General features: G+C 37.2%; 1 protein-coding gene across 1 annotated transcript in view; it reads left to right on the top strand.

Moving 5' to 3' along the window:
- The window catches only part of arhgef11 (Rho guanine nucleotide exchange factor (GEF) 11), a 39,053-nt gene extending 20,531 nt beyond the window's left edge, over positions 1-18,522 (top strand). Inside the window, exons 23-41 of the mRNA XM_033983533.2 lie at positions 913-1,119; positions 2,615-2,662; positions 3,975-4,123; positions 4,793-4,933; positions 5,442-5,518; positions 5,791-5,916; positions 7,437-7,554; positions 8,025-8,173; positions 8,501-8,576; positions 8,667-8,849; positions 9,780-9,861; positions 10,106-10,186; positions 11,349-11,392; positions 12,073-12,219; positions 12,793-13,026; positions 14,227-14,316; positions 15,372-15,673; positions 17,024-17,144; positions 17,781-18,522. Coding sequence (XP_033839424.1) covers positions 913-1,119; positions 2,615-2,662; positions 3,975-4,123; positions 4,793-4,933; positions 5,442-5,518; positions 5,791-5,916; positions 7,437-7,554; positions 8,025-8,173; positions 8,501-8,576; positions 8,667-8,849; positions 9,780-9,861; positions 10,106-10,186; positions 11,349-11,392; positions 12,073-12,219; positions 12,793-13,026; positions 14,227-14,316; positions 15,372-15,673; positions 17,024-17,144; positions 17,781-17,827 — 2,422 coding nt within the window. The 3' untranslated portion in view covers positions 17,828-18,522. The remainder of the gene's footprint in view (positions 1-912; positions 1,120-2,614; positions 2,663-3,974; positions 4,124-4,792; positions 4,934-5,441; positions 5,519-5,790; positions 5,917-7,436; positions 7,555-8,024; positions 8,174-8,500; positions 8,577-8,666; positions 8,850-9,779; positions 9,862-10,105; positions 10,187-11,348; positions 11,393-12,072; positions 12,220-12,792; positions 13,027-14,226; positions 14,317-15,371; positions 15,674-17,023; positions 17,145-17,780) is intronic.
- Positions 18,523-20,798: the final 2,276 nt, after the last annotated feature.

The raw sequence follows: 20,798 nt of genomic DNA, 5'->3' as shown, positions 1-20,798 counted from the left end.
TTGACAGTGCACATTTTGAACATCTGAAGCATTAATATTTGAAATAGCACATATGAGCTGCTGAACATGTTTATATAGGGGTTTAACAGGATTGGCATTAGAATTTATCCTGTATTAATATAAATGTATTTCAGAATACATTTTTCGTTGCCTTGACGCAGAAAAAAAAGGAATGGTGAATTGGTGGTAACACAATCGCAATTTAATAATCTGGTAACTTTTACAAACACACCTCCACCTGTTCTTACTGTTTTATATGGACTTTGTTTGTTTTTCTGCTTGTATTGTATTTTTAACAGGGCGCCCATGAAAAAGAGGCTCTCCTGTGTAAATAAAGATAAGGAAAGAAAGAAAGAAAGAAAGAAAGAATGAATGACAATTAGAAATGACTATCTTGATCCTCATTAATTGCACAGCCCTGTTAGAAATGTACATAAAGAGACTTCAAGTACAGTTCAAATATGTATTTTTTTTATGCAGTCCATTCTTTCTTTTCTTTCTTTATTCTTTATTTGTCAGGGACCATGTACAAATTCATTAATCTTACAAAAGAAAAGATGATTTGTACCAGATTTATCTACTGCTACTTTCCATCTGCAGTCCCTGGGCAGGTGAACACATTGAAAATACACATTTCATTGCAATTACATTATAAGACTAGCAATTCATAATTAACATTCATAGTAATATACAGTACAATGTTACTATGTCCAATGCATTATGTTTCCTACAACCGATACAATTATTAAAAAATTGTTATTTGCAAGTTTTTACAGTGAACACAGAACAGTACAAATTGCCAGTTGCATTGGAAGTAGCGTTTTGTTCAGATTGAAATTCTACGTGAGATTCAATGTGCTCCTACAATGCATCAGGTAATCAGGTAAAATCCCCTGTATATTTCTCCCACAGCCCGACCATCTCTGTGCGTTTGGCTCGTAGTGAGTCTCTAAAGGCGCAGGGGGAGGGGCGTCGACGAGGGGCGGGGTCAGGGGGGGAGTCCGTGCCCCGTTCCCGTAGCGACGTGGACATGGAGGAGTGCGGAGAGGAGAGAGAGAGCAGCGGACTCAGACCTTTGCATCACAGTACCTCCTCATCGGCTTCAAGCAGCTCTGCACGGTAACTAAACTGAAATATAACACACCCAAAGCATGGATCATTTCAAACCAGTCATATTATTGCATTATTCACTTTTTAAATCATGTAATGTTAAAGTTTTCTTGAAAAATCTAAGAAGTAAGTTTTGACAGACTTTCATGATGCAATTTCTCTTACTCTCTTTTAATAATTTTGTACTTTTTGAGTGCCTCAGTTTGTTTTTTTTTACTTTGTTTTTGAGACTGGTCCCTACACTGAAGAGCACCAAAAGGACAATTTACACATCTAAGTAGCACTCAAGCCACAAAACTTTTGCCTTTTTAAGTGTTATAATGTCATTGTCTTGGAGATCACATGGGGTTTTCAAATGATATTGAGGAAATGTTTTAATGTATGCAATAGGGCTGTAGTTGTTTAGTCGATTAATCGTTTCAATCATAAGGATTTATATGGGACAACAGCAGAAAAGATAGGTGAGTGAGCGAGCTGAAGATATGAAATTTATTTTGTACTTATATTTAAAAAGCCAGTTTAAACTCATGATTCCCAAGTTGAATCTGCCTCTATATAAATATATTGTTTCCTAGTACCTTTTTTGCATAAATAGTTGTTTTTACATTCGCTCCCGTGCAGGTGTAGTCTTATGAGTGCAGTTTAGGTCAGATACATGGAGATACGTAATAGTTTTGAGAGCTTTTTTATGTCCCCTTTTTATTTGGCCAAATATGATCTAAATATGTTTTGTTTTAGCAAGGAATAACCCCTTTTAAATCATATAGAATCATAATTAATGTAAAGAGCTATTACAGAAGACTAGATTTCTCTGTGTGGAACAGTACATTAACACATCATGTGTTAATTAAAAATTGTGGGGGTTTTTTTCCATTATGGTGTAGAAGCTGGTCTAGGCCTTTTCTTTAATCCACCTTTTTTATCCAAAAAATAAAATGAAATTCAAGGACCTGGTAGATTATAGAACCGCACAATTTATGTATAAAATTAAGAATAAACAATTACCATTTCATATTTAAGATCTGTTTAAAAATCAAGATGGTGCATATTATCTTCAAGGGCATGAGGTATTTTAAAAAAACAAGGGTTAGAACAAATGTAAAACAGCACTGTATTTCAGCTATTGGAGTCAATGTGTGGAATAGGTTAGATGAAGATATCAAAGATTGTAGAACTTTGAGCCATTTCAAAAGTTTGTATAAAAAGAAAATGATAAGTTCATACAGTGATATTGAAAGTTGAATTATGTTCTTTTCTTTACTGTGAACATTGTGAATGCAGCAACTCTTTATGTTTAGTATAAAAGGGTAGGTGCCATAAGCTTAGGCATCTGCCTATTCCTTTTTCATACTTTTGTGTATTTTGATTTGTTTCCTTGACTTAAGACAGAAATGTCTGGAAAGAAAAATAAATAAAGTCATAAAGTCAAGTCATAAGTCATAATCCTAGTAACATTTCATAAGCCCATATATTGGCCATTCACCCCATCCCATCTGTCTCTCAGGTCCCTAGAGAACCCCACTCCCCCATACACTCCACGGTCCAGGCGCAGGTGAGTCTCCATAACATTCATATGATCAACACCTAGGACTGCACAATATGTCACACAAAGATTGATCTTGCAAAGATTGATCTTTCTGCAATATTGCAGAAAGATCAATCTATGCAAGATCAAAGATCGATATCGCAAAGAAAAAATGAATCTATTGCAATAACACAAAATTTTATGCACGTTTACAGAAATATCCTTTTTTTGAAAGGAACAATTCTCTTTATTCAGTTATACATTAGACTTGTGTTGGTCTTTGTTTAGTTTATGTAAAGTTTTTACTTTTACACTAGTAAATTAAGGCATGTACATTTTTTGTTTTAAATTAAAGCCATAGTATGTATTTTTTGCTTGTGTGACAAAAATAGATGAAAATAAAAGCATGTATTTTCATGATGGATATTTTTATTGCACTGAAAAACTGAAAAAAATGCATCCTTACTCTGAGCAGAATTGCATCTCCACTTATTTGGTCTGTAGGAGAGCAGCCTTCTGCTTGTTTCCATCGAAATGTTGGTCTTTTGGCTATAATCTTCCACAGTAAAGTATAAAACAAACCTATCTCCATGGAGAATGTTCAAAATTATGGTTATAACTTTAAATGTCCATGGAAGCATGCAGTTGACTTTCTACCTCCAGAAAGTTACTATCACTTTAACTGATTTTATTGTTCCTATTTAGTAAAATTACTTTTTTTTTTTCCCATATTGTGCAGCTCCATCAACAGCGCATTCATTTCAACACAATTGAGAGTTAACATTGTTGTCCTAAACCATTGCCATGCAGTTTAAAGGGCGTGTATTACTGGTACACTGTTGATCTGTTTGTGATGAGGAAACAACATTAGAAAATAGACCTGGAGTTGTGTTTTGTTTCATTCACATGTTTAACACACAAACTGCATATTTAGGCTGAGTTCTTCTCCCAAACTGAAAACACTCTGTTCTGTTCTTGTGATGTCATATGGTAATACAGGAAGTGCTCCACTGTGTTTTTAAACTCCATACACCTTCACTAGACTCATGTGGATAATTTCAGACCTGTAATTGTCAATCTCTACTGAACAAAATGTAAAAGGTAGCTGTTAACTTGAGAACCACCACTACATGACACCACAAGGTGGAACAGAACGTTTTGAGCTTTGGCGCTGCAAAAAAGATTAACAATAAAGGGTCAAACATGTGTGAATGAAACAAAACACTACTCCAGGTATGTTTTTGGGGAAGTAACATTATAAAATGGCTTAAAGCAAGAGTCTATTTTGTGTAATATAGGACCTTTTAAATGTAACTTTTGTATGATTTGATTGATTTAGGAGTGTGGACTCTCCCTTGGCTCTGCTGCCTGATGCTGCTGCTCTGGAGGATGAAGTTTCTGAAGCGCAGAACTGGCGGGAGACGGTTTCCTCTCAGCTCCTGGCAACGCTCAGCCCCAAAGAGGTGGACAGACAAGCGGTTATCTACGGTATGAAATCACCCAATGTTAAAGGTGCACCATGTAAGTTTTCTTTAACTGCGTAAATGCAAAATAGACGAGGTTATTTCCATACTGTGGAACATTTCAGACAAAGCAATAACATCTTCATGGAAACGATAAAGGATGACTGTATGTATGCTCCAGTGGCGGACCCTCCATCAGTAAAGTTACAAAGTGCACCCTTTAACTCCTAAGGATAGCTGCAGATCACACTAGCAAGAGGTTTTTTTCTTTGTTTTTGTTTTGTTTTTGTTTTTTTCATTTGTACCAAAATGTGTACCACCAATTAAGAAAATACATTTGAGAATAAACTAAGTGAAAACAGGGGTAGATCGGATCAATGACGTCTTGAATACAGGAGTCTAAAAATGACTCCAATGTGCATGAATCACATTAAAAATAACTACAAGAGAGTAAATGAGAAGTGAAACAACTATAACATATAACAAACTATAACAAAAGTTATAGAGAATGATGCAAAGAGATTTTGCATAATTTAAGATCACAGACTTGATTGAGAGTAGTAGAATTTGTGTACAGAGCCTTTAAATGTGAGTTTCTGCAGTTGGTGTAAACTAAGTATAGTTAGGGTTGTTTGTCTGTAAACTTATGCTGTAATGGAGTAGATCTTGATGCTGTTCTGCTGTTTCCTGTCAGAACTGTTCATGACAGAGGTGTCCCATCTGAGGACGCTCCGGGTGCTGGACCAGGTTTTCTACCAGAAGATGAGGACGGTGCTGAACTCAGAGGAACTGGCCTGTATCTTCCCCAACCTGCAGCAGGTCTATGAACTCCATGGTGGGTTTTATACTAGAGACATCTCACTGTCTCTAAACAACATTTGATTTTAGACGATATAGACACTGTGTATTAGTCCAGTGTTGCTTCAGTTTTCGCAATAAATGACTTCCTGAAGACTTGGTTGTCTTAGTTGTTAAAGCCACAGTATGAAACTTTTTAACCAAGAAATAGACTGGAAATGTATGGTTCCATTTCCAGTCTATTTCTTGGTTAAAAAGAAATAGACTGGAAATGTCCATGGAATGACACAGATACTGTGCCACCTCCAGAGAGTTGCATACTGAACCTTTAAATAATAATAGGCAAAGCAATATGTAGCATGTAACTAATTAATTTATCCTGATTGTAAATCTGTTAGACAATCTTTTGTCCACATGTTTTGACATCTTTAGGGTGTGTTGGTATCAGTTAAGAGTATTAAATCATAACTTGTGTGATTGCAGTCTACTGCTTTCTTAAATGTACCTTAATCATTGTTTGTTTGTTTTTTTGTTTTCTTTTTCAGCAAGTCTTTGTGAAGCAATGAAAAAGCGAAGAGAGTCTGCCATTGTACAGGACATTGGTGACGTAATCGTGTCTAGGGTATGTATATTTTTACACATCTTACTCGTAGCGATGTCCAAACTAAATCGTATCTGTAGGCTCCTAAGCAGAGGTGGATAGAGTAGCCAAACATTGTGCTCAAGTAAGAATCAAGTTATGTCAATAAAAATATTACTCAAGTAGGAGTAAAAGTATGCTGCCAGAAAAGTACCCTGAAAAGTAAATTTCTTTTAAAACGTTTCTCAAGTAAATTTAACTGAGTAAATGTACCCACCTTTGCTCATAATTAACTGTTTTTCATTTCATTTCAGTTTGATGGAGCTGCTGGGGAGGAGTTTCAGGAACAGGCCGCTCAGCTGTGCAGTCAACAGTCACAGGCGCTGGAGCTGATCAAAAACAAACAACGCAAAGACCCACGATTTGCTCATATCATCCAGGTACATACACATTTACACTTTTATATGAGCACAAATATGGCAGGTTACGATAAAGGATGACTGTATATATGGTCCAGTGGCTCTCAAACTCTCAAACCAAGTACCACCAGATCCAAACCATGTCTATAACAGGACTGTTCCAGGTCTAAAAGTGGACTACATCATTTCCATTGTAGTTCTGAAGAAGAAATCATCCAAAGGAGGACAAAATGACAAAATGGTTAAGATATACTGTTAAGCAGACGCACAAACTGAAGTACCACGTACCAGTTTGGGAAACACAACACAACAATGAATGATAATAATCTCTGCAGATGAACTACTATAATTGCTGATATTTAGATAATCATTAATTGTTACCTGGAGTATAAACAGACAACACACGCCACATTTATGAACAAAACCTACCCTAGTACTCAGCCATAACCAACTTGAAAGGGCAGTAAATTATACACATTTTTCATAAAATACTTAACATTTGATATTAAGATGACTAATTTGACTTTTTTATCCTCATCAGAAATCTGCTTCATTTTTAAATGTTTGGAGATGCAGGTCAATTTAGGTTTAGAGTTTAAGAAGTAATAACAAATGTAATGTGGGATTGGGAAATTGAAAATAAACAATAGCTTCTGTCACCTTATTTTTAAAGCACATTTTGAAGAACAGGAGGTGGAAACGCATCTAGAACTCTTCATTTGCATAAACGTTTATTCTCTCACTTCAGGTGTATTTTGATTTAAGCGCAAAACAGTTAAAGCTCATTTTGAAAAGTGGAAACACATTTAGCTGCATAAACACGTGAAGCGAATATAAAACCCACATGACTGTCAGACTGCGTGTCTGCACTGGATCGAAGTGGACACAGGTGATGAAGAAAAGCCAAAATAATCCCATCATGCTGGTTCTTGTTTGTCCAAAATCCCCCAGTGGAGCAGAACAAAACAAACATTACTGCACCACACAATGCTTGAAGTTTAGGCTAAAAACAAAAGATGTTAGTGAATTAATGACTTGCCCTCAAACGAGTGCTGTCTAATCTTCATTAGTCGAGAAACTCGAGGGAAGTTTAAGCTCGACTAGAGCTGTGGACAAGGATTGTGAGACTTAAGCAATTGTTATTTTTCAACTTCACTGCAGCACTTTGGCAAAGACTGAGGCAGCAGCCTTTAGCTTGGTGGTAAAACATATCTATAACAACAAAGTGCTAAATTACAGAGAAAGTGCATCTCTATCAAAGCCAAACCAGTCAGACTGTGCCTCTGCAGGATTACCAACGTTATGATATCTCTCTATCTTCTATAATATAGAAAGAACACAGGCAGCTCCCCTAACCAGGTAACCAACACCCAGTTATGCACTTGAATGCTTTGGTGGACATGGGGATGAAGTCACATTTGTTATGTGCTTTTCTGATGCAAATTCTGGAAATACTTGCGTTTTATATGTGTGGAAACAAGGTTATTGTCACAAATGTTATTTACTGTACTAAACCTGTTCCCTTTCCCCTGTGTCCTCAGGAGTGTGAGTCCAGTCCTCACTGTCGGCGGCTGCAGCTCAAAGACCTGCTGGTGTGTGAGATGCAGAGACTCACAAAGTATCCTCTGCTCCTCGACAACATCATCAAACACACAGACGGTCAGTTATGTGATATATAGACACACCTTCTCATTCAGTGTTTCTGTCTTTTCTTTATGTAGCAAAGAAAAAAGTTAACTAAGTCAACTAAATACTTTTCATATTTCATATTCAAATCCATAAAGTATCCACCTTTTGTTAACAGCACTTCAAACCCTTGGCCTTCTCTCACTTCATGCAGCACCTATTGAATCAGTTTTCCCTTCACAGCTATGTCAAGAGTGCAAAGTAGTGATCAAAGCAGACGGTGTCTATTAAAAAACAAATCTAAAACAAGTTTGTAATTATTTGATTTCATTTTTGTTTACAACATCCCATACGTGTTCATTTACAGTTTTGATGCCTTCAGGGAGAATCTACAATACAAATAATCATGGAAATAAAAAAACCTAGATTGACAGTTACATTATACAAAATGCATGACTTTGCTTCCATTTAACACCACAATCATATGTTTTTGTGAATTTCAGCTAGCTCATCGGACATGGCGTCACTGCAGCGCGCTCAGACCTGTTGCCGTGGGATACTACAGTACGTTAACGTGGTTGTCGGGGAAACCGAGCAACGATTGCGCCTCGGGCAGTACCAGCGCAGACTCGATGCTGCTCCACAGTTCAAGGTGTGTTTAGTGAAGTAAAAATACTTATGAGAGTTTACCCCCATTTCCATATTTATCTATTAAGTACAGACATTACAAAGCAAGTTAAGCAAAACATTAGTAAACAAACACAGCTGTTGCTACCATATATTTCACTGTTAACAGGCTTTTTTGTATGTATTATTATGTATATGAAATAGGCCTTATCCATACAAGCATACACATGTGTGAAGGTCCATGGATGAGTGTACTGTACCGTCCACACACACATGTGCATGTCCATGTTTGTAAGTGTAGTGTCCCATAAATGGTTTTCTATTTCAATTCCTGTATTAATGTGTTTTTCAGAATCTTGATCTAACCACAAAAAGAATGATTCACGAAGGTCCGCTCACATGGAAAGTCAGCAAAGACAAGCAGCTAGGTATTCCCTTATTATGGTACAAAATGAAAAACTACTACTATACTAGTACTATATTTACTTACACATATCGTACAACATCTTTTCAATCAGAGATCCAAGCCCTGTTGCTGTCAGACTGCCTAGTCCTTCTACAGAGGGGTCCAGACGAGAGGCTGCAGCTGCGATACCCACGATGGTTGGGGGGAGGAGGGGGGCCCATGGGGGATGGGAAAACCTCCTCCTTCAGTCCTCTGGTCAAACTCGACTCACTTTTGGTCCGACCAGTGGCAACAGGTGGGTCCTGGGCATTGATGCAGAAAAACATTACCGATACATTTCTACAGTATTTTTAAAGAAAAAACGGTCCAAAAGGTCAGTTTTGCATAATACCTCCTGCCATGTGATAATGTTCCTTTATCAAAGATATCTGTGTAGTCCCTTAGTCGTCCAGGTCTGATCTAGACCTGGACGACTAAGTTGATGAAGTTTAAATCTGTCAACTGGACAAATCATTGTAGGAGTGAAGACATTTCGCTGTTCATTCAAGCCGCATTCATTCACCCATGCTCTCGCATGAGAATTTTTCATAAATAAACAAAATCAGGATACAAAACAATACACTACAACTTTACAAAAACGTTGTTAAAAGACATTAAACATGTTAATACTCATATAATAATACCTGTATACGAATATAGCATTCATAGCATTCATCAAAACAATAAGAGGTGACGTGGCAATGTTATCTCTTTAAACCTAAGGCAATATCACATTTGCTTCAGTCTATATTAGGATTTTGTTCAAGTTAAAGATGCACTGTGTAACCTCTTTGGAGGAGGTCACTTGCTTGTGTCCATGGAGATGGAATGTTCCACAGTTTGACATGAAACTTCTCTATCTTGAAGGGAACATGCAGGTTTACCCACTTGGCCAAGTCACATCTGTGGAGAGGGGACGACACTCACCATAAGATTGTTGTTTTTACAGCTAAAAATAGATCGAAAAACAAGCAAACACAATTGAATAAATGCTAGATAGATAAGTTTTATACCATACTGTGGAACATTCCAGGCAAAGCAATATAATCTCCATGGAGACAAGCAGATGGGAGAACACTTGCATAGAGCACCTTTATCTATTGCATTATTATTTCCCCATTTTGGCAACAATACTTTCATACCTATTTAAGTGAAACCTATTCACAAATGTCATATTTCATTGCAGACAACAAAGCGCTGTATGTCATCAGCACAACAGAGAGGCAGATCTATGAACTGGCAGCAGGAACGTCGTCTGAGAAAAACACGTAAGCATCAGCTGCATTTCTACCAGGGCTCCAATTATTTCCAATTATTTTAGCAATCGACTAGTCAGAGATTATTGTTTCGATTAGTGGATTAGTCAAATGATTATTTAATTGTAAATTTTGATTTTCTAAACACATTTTTAACCAAATATAGATATAGTCTGAAGCCTTCTAAATAATAAAATTGATTGTATTGTACAAATTGCAAACATATCTTTTAGTCATATGTATTGTTATTTTTCAGGTGGAAAGATTTACTTGAAAAAACTATATCCGAAGCTGGTGGATCATCGCCTCACATCAACCACGGGTCAATACAATTATCGTGAGTATACAGGGAGAACGTGGCTTTAAGGCTGCGTTCACACTTGTCTTTGTCCTGATGTAGACACAGGTGATAGAACTCATTTACTTGAGCAACTTTTTAAAGAAATTGTACTTTTCAGAGAACTTTTCCAGCAGCATACTTTTACTCCTAATATTTGTGTTGAAGTAACAGTCCTCTTACTTCAGTAAAGGCATTGGTTATTTTTCCCGCTGTGAGTAAGTCTACACATGACAAAAGTAGGGCTGTAGGCGTTTAGTAGTTTGGTCAACTAATACACATTTTGGTCGACTTAGACACTATGGACGAACCAATCATTTAATTTAGATTATAAGGATATATCCTTATAATCTAAATAAAATGATTGGTTCCATATATAATCTAAATAAAATGATTGGTTCCATATATATATGGAACAACAATACAAAAGAGCTTAGTGAGTGAGGGAAAAATATTATATTTTTTGTTTTTTATATGTGAACAGGCAGATGATGATTCACAAGTTTAATTAGTCTTTTTATAAATACATTAATACCTAGTAATTATTTCTGTATAAATTGATGTTTTTACATTGACTCACGTGCAGGTGTAGTCTTGTGAGTGCAGTTTGGGTCAGTTACATGAAGATACTTAATCACTTTGAAAGCTTTTGCCACACCCACTTTACAGCCCTAGAAAAAGGCTTTATGTTGACAATATGAAATGATTAGAGTGTTTGTGTGTCTTGCACCGCTCCTTCAGATATGATTTAGTTTCTCATTTTTGTGGTTTATCCTGTGACACCAGATTTTGTAAAGTTTTATTCTTCAAATTACATTCACCTTAAATTATAAATCAGGTGTTGTGTCCTGTCATGACAGCTACTCTTTAAGTTACTCTATTCGAGTAGTAGTTTTCATAAATACTTTTTACTTATTTCTTAAACCACCTCTATGTAGTTTTGCTAGATTTGTATTATTTTGAAGTAACATTACTCGAATATGATTTAATGCTACCTTTGGATGTAGACTTGGTTTGGTCCAGTTCTAGTCCAGGTTTAGTTCCAGGATTAGTTTTTAGTCTCAGTTTTGTTTTTTGCAGTGTTTGCATCAGTGTGAGTGCACTCTAAATATTGATCACTTAATTAAGTTTAATGTCTTTTACTTTTTGTTTGTGCTTACAGGGCTCAAAGTGTTGTCAGTTCTTCTCGAGTATCAACAACAGGAGGTCAGTATGAGAGATAATATATAGTCTATAGATTTGACATGTTTACAGTATACCGTAATTATTTGGCAGCACTTATAAGAACTACACCTTAATTAGCCTTAATAAAGTATGAACAAACACTTAATTTGTAACATATTTGTTTATTCATCTGATTCAGACTTAATATCTACTTAATAAAACCAGACCTATTGTGCTTGTATCTGCTGTAGTTATAATCTGTGACACCTGTGGCTCATCATGTTATAATTTGTACATTTTAAATCACAATATTGATTTAAAATGAATTGATAAAAGAAACGTTACAAAACTTCAGCACCTCCGATAGATATCTGCAGATAATGATAGGAAGTATCATTTTTTTTGGCGACGCAACACTGCCGGATTCTATGCGTATCACCAATTCAGAAAGTAAGTACAGAGCAGTGGGCGTTTACTGGTGGCGGTGAAAACAACATCAATGACATCTTGAATACAAGAGAATAAAGATTACTTAAACATGCAGCAATCGCTCTAAATACAACTTTAAGAGGGGAAATGAATGTCAATTTTCAGTCATCAGTCTACTTTAAGGGGTTAGGAGTTAGTTTATTAATAATGATCCAAACTTATGAAACTACTTAACTAATACTATTTGTTCATTATGAATTAAATCTTTATTCAAATCATGATTTTCTCTTCAGACATTTCACTGTTGGAGGAACAGGCCTCCAGAGAAAACCATTCGTCCAATAACACGGAGCTCTCGGTCGACACAAGTTCAGAGCGAGACGAGTTCTTCTGCAGCGAGAGACCAGACGGGGGCGTGGCTGAGGCCGCTTTACAAGACAGTAAATACACAAGCATTTTATTTATTACAACTAAACTGTGTTTTACTATTAGCACAAGTATTAAAATGTAGGCTGGTTAAAGGTATCGAAAATCAGATACTAAATCATACTTAAACTAGTAACGAAACTAGATACTCATTTGAGCTGGTATCAATACTAAAAAAGTCACATTCACAGGACAGAAATGAACCTTTTCTGAATAGCTTTAGAATGATCTTGAGCTGTATAAGAACAAGTATAAGACCACATAGACTAGTATACCCCCAATAGTTAAAAACAGGAAACTACATATACAATCACCTTTTGCTCTGTTTCAGGGCAGGCTACATGGAGAAGTAACTCAAGGCACTTTTAAATCTGAATTTTTTGGATTGTGACAGGACCAAAGGCTTGTCAAGGCATTTTAAAAGGAAAATGTAGCATATTCACAATTTTGTTAGCCTCCACAAAATACCATAATAAATATATCGTGAAAATATCGGTCAGAGAGAGATTTAGATATTTTTACATTCCAAATATCGAGTGGGAATCTTGTGAAGACTTTCCTGTGATATAAATCCCTTTGTGTCACAGTTGAAACACTGAGGCAGCTCATATTACGGGATCTGGAGGAGGATGGATGGAGCCAGGACTCGGACGACACACCCACAAACGAAACCGCCACGGAGGGATCATTCACCGAGAAACAACGACCCGAGTCCCTGGAGACCGTCCTCAACTTCAGCACAAACGAAGAACAAGAAGAACCTGAAGCTCCACCTGAAACTGTGAATGAAAACACGGAACAGCCCAGAGTCGTGCGGAAAGGTATGGAATTACAGGAGGGGACTTTGTTTTGTAATTGTGGATGCTAGCCCTACTTTCATTCATAAAAGCAATTCCCAGCAACAGCAGTAGTTAATCAACATGGCTGGAAGGAGGAGGGATTTACTATGAATAATTTACTATGGAGAAGCCCTTTAAAATTCAGCTATTGACACAGCAATACATCTGCCTTATCTAGTGTAATTGCTACGTCTGTGGGACTAAACATTTAAACTCCATCCACAACCACATTTCAAATAGAGCTACTCAAGTGGGAAGTACCTTGAGGACTAAAGAAGAGAGTGAGGGGGAGGGGATGCCATACTGTATAAGGAACCGTTTTATTGATCTAACAAGTATCCACACTTCAAACTCCGCCCGTTCAGCTGAGTTTTTGTAATCATAAACACCTGTCTGTAATCAGGGCAGACTTTCGTGATGTCACTAACTCCTTGAAATTGCAGAAGCCACTGAATCCAGCACAAACTTGGATTTAGACAGTTTTAAGCATAAAGCTGCAAATTTAACTTGATTGCACTAAAATAGCCACAAAAAAAAGATTGGGAAAAGTAGATAATGCAATTAAAACACATTATTTAGTAGTAGTGAGTAGTTGATTTAGTGCAGGGGTGTCCAAACTTTTCTCATAAAGGGCCACATATAAAAACACAGATAAAGCTGAGGGCCAATTGAGGGCCATAGACTGGTCGCCAATACAGTGAATACTTGAAATCTGTGTGTTTATTACAAGTTAAACTGAACCACTAGACCTTTATTCATGCTTACATTCTCAATGGGACACGTTAAATATTTGAGATGGGCTTGTTAAAGTAGATTTTCAGAAATGTGCAGTAAAAAGTACTGTTACTGTACTGTCTGTGGGCCGCATTTGTCCCCTGTGCTGACCACAGTTTGGGCATGCCTGATTTAGTGCTTAGTTCCACTTTGACAGCTGTCTACAGGCAATGCTCCTTATATAGCAGATCACTGGATTATAATGTAAGATCAGGTTCAAATGATTTCCATATAAAGTGCTGTAATTAGCTGCTTGTCTTTGCATGTTTACTTGACCCTTACCTTAATGGTTTCTTAAAATGGTTTCTCTTTTTGCATGCCCTTCACGACACCAAATGTGCCACTGTTTCTTTTCCACACTTCTTTGAATCACCCTTTTTCTTTGTCACTGCTCTGTCCTGTGCCTAGCTGTGGTTGGGGGCTCTTTCTCTTCCTCTGTCCCCGATGACATCACTGATGATGTCACGCTCTCCTCCCACCAATCAAGCGAGCCGAACGGTGAGACCACTGCAACACGCCTGCACCATCTCATGAGCCAAAGGAATAGTCTGAAGTTAAGAGGAGAAGGAGGTCCAATGTTTAGCATATTTTTTTTTTTTTTTTTAAAGAAAGTACAATTTAAAATTAACAAAAGTGTTGTCAAATCCTTAATTAATTTTCATTCAAATCATCTAAGATTGTTGTACTCGTTTGCTATCTAATTTAAAGTGGCAGTATGTAATCCATGGACGTTAAAACAAAGTTAAAAACATACTTTGAAGCATTCTCAGTGGATGTGGATAAATTTTAAGTCATAATGTGGAATATTATAGTCCAAAGAACAAAATTTCCATAGAAACAAGGAGTTGGACGCCCTACTCTAGGCCAAGTACCGGTAACAGTCAGGTTTGTGGAGATCTGGACACATGTTTTTTCTTTGTTTTTCAGTGCAATAAAGACAACCATAATGGCAAATACGTTACATACTATGGCTTTAAATCAATGATTTTAAAGCATGACCTATAATGTTTCCGTATTACTAGTAGATTCATTCAAATTGGAGGATGGATGGTTATTACCTCATCAAAAACATACCTGGAGTTGTGTTTTATTTCATTTACACATGTTTGAGTAATCCTGCTTTATTAGTCTGTCTACATCTCCAAAGCTCAAAATGCTCTGTTCCACCTTGTGATGTCATGAAGTGGTAGTTTTCAAGGTAACAGCTACCTTTTACTTTTAGTTCAGTAGAGATTGGCTATTCCAAGGCTGAAATGATCCAAATGATTCTAGTGAAGGTGTATGTAGTTTAAAAACACATTGGAGCACTTCTTGTATTACCACATGATGACATCACAAGGTGGAACAGTGTTTTTCTGTTCAAGAGAAGAGCTCATCTTAAATATGCAGGATTTCTGTGTTAAACATGTGAACAATGAAACGAAACACACTCCAAGTATGTTTTTCACAAGGAAACAACATTATAACATGGATTAGAAAATGGTGTAATATGGGCCCTTTAACAACAAATATTTGCTGCTTTATAGATGTCTAACCTTGTAACTTTGCTTCAGGGAACACTTTCTATTTGGTGATGCCGTCTGATCACGGTGAGAGCGCCACAGACGACCTCACCGACCCCCCCACGCCGGTCGCCACAAACTTCCCCACACATCTCCAGGAAGTCATGTCATCGACCGCGCAAACAAGGAACCAAGAAGCACCAGCATGTGAACCCGAGAGTAACCAATCAGAAGCCGAGCAGGAAAACGAAACGGGCCAATCAGAAGCGGCGTCTCGGACTCACGTGATCAAAAATGTAGATGAGATTTTCCACACGATCGAGGGGTTAATGAGTAAATTACGACATCTGCGGGTGAGTGAACGCAAAGGAAACTATGACAAGAATAACCTCAGACACCACTGTAAGGAATAAAGTTGGTAAAGGTCCTATATCACATAAAAGTTGAGAGAGTTAAGCCATGTTATAATTTTACCCTCTTAAAAACATACCCAGAGTTGTTTCCATCAAGACTGCAGTTGACTTTCCACCTCCAGAATGTTACATACTATCACTTTAATTAGTAGAGACAATAACTGATACTGTCACTCCAAAATTATATTCAATCAAATGATTCATTTAAGGACTGCCTGTGCCACCATAGTGTCGGTAGTGGTGGTCGATATACCAAAAAATATACATTACGTAATATTATTCTTCCATAATTTCATACTTCATTGTAATTGGTTAAATCCGAATGACACTCACTCAGGGTTTTGCCGCAATGTTTCGCATGTATTTTCCTCAGACTACGGTGGCACAAATGCTTTCTAGATTAATAATTTTCTATCATACAAATACACTTGTTGTCTGTATTTTCATATTCAAGCCGTGTTTTTGAACAGTGTAGTTATTATTTTCATGTGAATGACAAAGCAAGGAGGAGCAAAGTGAGATTTTGTTACGCCAGTGTTTAGTCTGTGTTCTTTTTAGACTATGGGAGGAGAATTTTAGATTATGTGGGACCACCATAGTCCTTTTTATTAATGGGAAACACTGGCTTAGGCTGACCAAAAGGAGCCGTAGATGAGAAACGGTGTCTTTGTTTGAGCTCAGAGCTGCATTCAAGAAAAAAAAAAAAAGTGAATCACGATATGACTAACTTACCAAATGCTATTTAAAATGTCACACAGATGCAATCATGATTCAGGTTTTATCACTATAATGCTCAGCCCCAAGTCTCACTATAACCTTTTATAGAGGTTATTTATGTTGCTTGAAAAATGCTCCTCGTCCTGAAATATTCAGAGTGGCACTGAGGCAGAACTATGAGAAGAATAACAGACAGAATGTGTCCCTTTGCCTTTTTTGGACTATTTTTTGTCCTTGGAGCAATTTTTTTAAGTCAAAATAGAGGGAGATGAAGGACACTTCAACTCACCCACAACAATTAATCTTCACACACGGACTCAGAAGCATGTTATTTAAGGAAAGAAAGGTTCACTTCAACTGTGTCTGATCCAAAGTCTGTAGCAGTGAGAAGTGTAGTGTAGTCTGCAGTGTTCCTGTTGCTTAGTTTAATTGTTAACTCGTTTTCAACTGTTGACTTGATTTTTATATTTATTATTAAGCAGTAGCAGCTCATATAATGTGACGACTCATTATATGAATTCTGAATATTATGATGTCATGTGCATATCCTGTGTTCCTGTTGTGTCTGTGCAGGAGATCGAGGAGGCCCATCAGAAGCTGCTACAGACGCTCCGATCCTCCAGTGCCACTCAGGACTCCGACTCCAGCTCCTCGGCCTCTGTGTCCCGGACGCCCTCCCTCGGATCAGCAGATGGTCAGTGAACAAACTCGAGCAAAAACCATTCCACACCCAACTGCTGAGTATAAGGAAATGTCATACAGGAAGCTAGGGCTGGGCAGTCTAAAGATTGAGAAATAGTGAATCAGTCTTATGGTTGGGGTTTTTGAATCGACGTCTACAGCCAATCCTCTGTCAGTAAAAACAAGTGGTGTGGAGCAGAATTGAGACTTTGGATGAAGAAATTCTTTCCTCGTCCCTTTCCCTCCTTGCTAGGCGTCTGCCCCCTGCCAAACCAGCAGTGTGGGTGCCTAGCAACAAAGCTGTCAATCAGACTTGTTGCTAACGCTAGCGCCAGTGACCTTGGGGAAAGCAAGCACCAGATTGGTCTGTTATTAATGTTCATATCTTGATTTAGGGACAAAATATTGAAATAAAAACAAAAAGATCATGTAGAGTGGGTTTATACAGAGCCTGGCAGCAGCAGTTACAGAGAGTCAAGTGCATCCAGAGCTTAAAAGAACCACTTTGCGCCCATAATCACTTCCTGTATGCAACGCTATGTCCATTTATATATACAGTCCATGGTTGCGGCCCATCTGAGAAGCTATCATTTGAAAATTGTCTTCAACCAATCCCATTTGTAATTTTTTTTTTCTTTTGGTTGAACAGGCAAAGAAAGAAGCTCAGAACTGAAGATCCAGTCGACGGGTTTCTGACATTTTGAAGCAGACTGAAGCCTCATGACATCCACTGTGGAGTGACACCCACTGAGCCCTATGTTTGTCTCTCCCTGGTACTCTGGGGCATTGTATTACTGAACTTTTGATCTTTAGAGCGTCAAGACAATACATGTAAAGTATGAAGGAACACGAGACAAGTCATGAAGAGAAAAAAAAACTATTAAAATTCAAAGTGCAAAAAAGTCGGACCAAGTTGGACTGTGCAAGGATAATGTATGCTTTGAAGAGCTGGTTGAATGAATGGAACAGACTGATGTTAAAATGTTAATTTAAAGGAATTATCCGAGGGACCCGTAAATACCCCAGCACTTTACCCACAATGCATCTCTCTTTCTCTCTCGTTCTCTACTGTGCAACCTCTGAACATCAGGGACAAGTTGGACACTACTGCAAACCAAGTTCCCCCTCGGCCGAAGGACTGTGATTGGAAAATTCAGGTTACTTGCACTGGGCTTTTTGTTAACAAATATTTAGTAGTTGTTTTATTTTCAACATTGGAGGAATGGCAAATGGTCATCAGAGCTACACAACCTCACATCAGCCATCTTGAAATCTACAAAATGGTTTCATACTGACACACTGGCCGAATCCTATCTCTGTTTTCTTACCTCCTTGAGCCCTTAATCGAGCTCCTGCCCACTTCGAAGTCCGCTCTGGTTCTGAAAGTAATTTTTCCATAAAATGCAGGATTGTGCTAAATGTTTTGATAACTTCACGGTTTAAAAAGTTTCAGAAACAGATTTTAAATAAGATTATAGGTCTTATGGTCAGTAGTTCCCATGTAGATGATTAGCCCTCAGCTTTCAAGCTTTTAATATAATTTTTTTTTGGAAAGTCTTTTGGAAATTAACTTCTGGAACCAGGGGTGGGCAGTCACTGTTGAGCTCCATAGACTGGATTTCACTTAACTGTGACAGAAGGAGCAATGGAAGTTAAAACAGTTCGAACCCAAAGTTATTCCTAATTTTCTTAACTCTTTCTAAAGATTCTCAGTTCTTCATCCCTGTTTTATGTTGTACCTTAAAGATATCTGAGGTGGATGTCTATTTATTTAAATGGCTATTCAAATTAATGCTACTGCTAATTTTAATTTGCAACAAGAACAAACAATAAAGGGCCCATATTATGCAAATTTTTGATCTATAACATAATGTTTCATCATCAAAAACATACCCGGAAATTTCATATCAGTAATCATGATCTCAACTGAACAAAATGCAAAACAAAACTATTTTAAAAATGCAACAACTTAAGGTTATTCTTGTGTTTTATAGAGTAAATAAGTTCAGTTGAGACTAAAAATAGCAGTTGTCATTATAAAGTGCTCTGTTCCACTTTATAAAGTTATCATAAAGTGGAACAGTGCATTTGGAGTTTGGAAGATGTAGACAGAATAATAATGCAGGATGACGCAAACATGTGTGAATGAAACAAAACACAACTCTGGGTATGCTTTTGATGAGTTAACAACATTCCAAACTGACTATAAACTCAATTTTGCGTAATTTAGTATTGCCCCAGTTAGTATACTGTAAAAACAGCTTTTAAGGTCAAAATGAGATCATTGTAGGCTGTGTGCATTTTAAATGTGTTTGCATCATCCACAAACCAGGACGTTGTTAGCTGCAAAAATCTGCTCTAGCATCTGAACGTTGAGAATTCAAGGAGACAAGTGAACAGAAATTGGTTACGGCCTTCATTCATTCAACAACGCCAACTACACTACATGCTGTTTACTACTGAAATACAGGTTTTATTCACAAATACATATATATACAAACTCAGTGGACTCATGAACATATTGACAGCCTCTTTTGCATTTAATTTGAAGGGAAAATCTTTGACAGTGACAAAAAAAAACTTGAATTTGACCGCTGCCAAAGCCCTCCGGTGATCAACAGCTGTGCATCCTATAGCCGTTCCACTGTATGTGAGTGTAAATAGATAAACCATGGTAGTACTGTGAACACGCCCCAAGTTCCAAAAGGGGCCAAGAAGAAGGGATCATTACCAAGTAGCTTTGTCCATAAAAAAAATGCACAATATTTAACAAAGTCCAGTTTATGCACATAAGTTAGCACTGTGGAGACTGCAAAAAATACTACTTATTTTGATCATATAGTCACTAACTAACTGCGTACTTTACTCTTTCCTACACTAATGCTCTAAACCAAGTGACTTTTTTTCTTTTTACATAATACACATAATGCAAATGTTTTACGAAATTTACTGCTAGATTAGGGCTGCACGATGTTTCGAAATCAAATATTTTAGAGCTCTCCAAACATGTTCTGAAATGCATAGGATTATTGTATTAGTTCAGTTCATATTTCAGTGTTATCTCAAATCCTAATGCTCCTGGAGTTGTTTACAATGTACTCTGAACAGAATCCTACTTTTTAAGCATAAATTGCAAATCAAAAAATCGCATTTGTAATACCTGTCGGAAAAATCTCACTTAGATTTTTGTTTCCTTTATTGTGCAGCCCTATGCTAGATAGACATGCAACGTGTTGTTTGAATTTTCCCCTCATTTGGGCTTAAAAATATTGCCAATATCCTGGTCCTGTTTTACCAATCAACAACATATTATCTTCTGTACAATACTGTTTAGATTGCATAGTAGATCTGCCTCTCCACAGACCCGATTTGTAACGTTTGCCTCCATAGAAATCGCATTGTGTTGCCTTGAATGTTCCACAAAACAACCTAAAACTTAATCTCAATGGAGTATGCCTCAAAGTATGGCGTTAATTTCCTATCTCAATGGATTGCAGCCAGGTAGCGTGCCAAACATCAGAAAAGTTACAGGGTGGGGCTTTAAATGATCACAGAATTCAGCATTATTTAAGGAAAAAATCTATTATAGCCATATTGAAAATGTTAATCTCATTGGTGTATTGATTTTAGGGTTGTTAAAAGTATCAAAAATCTGATACTAATTGAT

Source organism: Periophthalmus magnuspinnatus, chromosome 18 (genome assembly GCF_009829125.3).
Source record: "Periophthalmus magnuspinnatus isolate fPerMag1 chromosome 18, fPerMag1.2.pri, whole genome shotgun sequence".
NCBI classification, from domain to species: domain Eukaryota; kingdom Metazoa; phylum Chordata; class Actinopteri; order Gobiiformes; family Gobiidae; genus Periophthalmus; species Periophthalmus magnuspinnatus.
The sequence above is the reverse complement of the archived record's forward strand: the minus strand, read 5'-3'. Positions and strand labels throughout refer to the sequence as shown.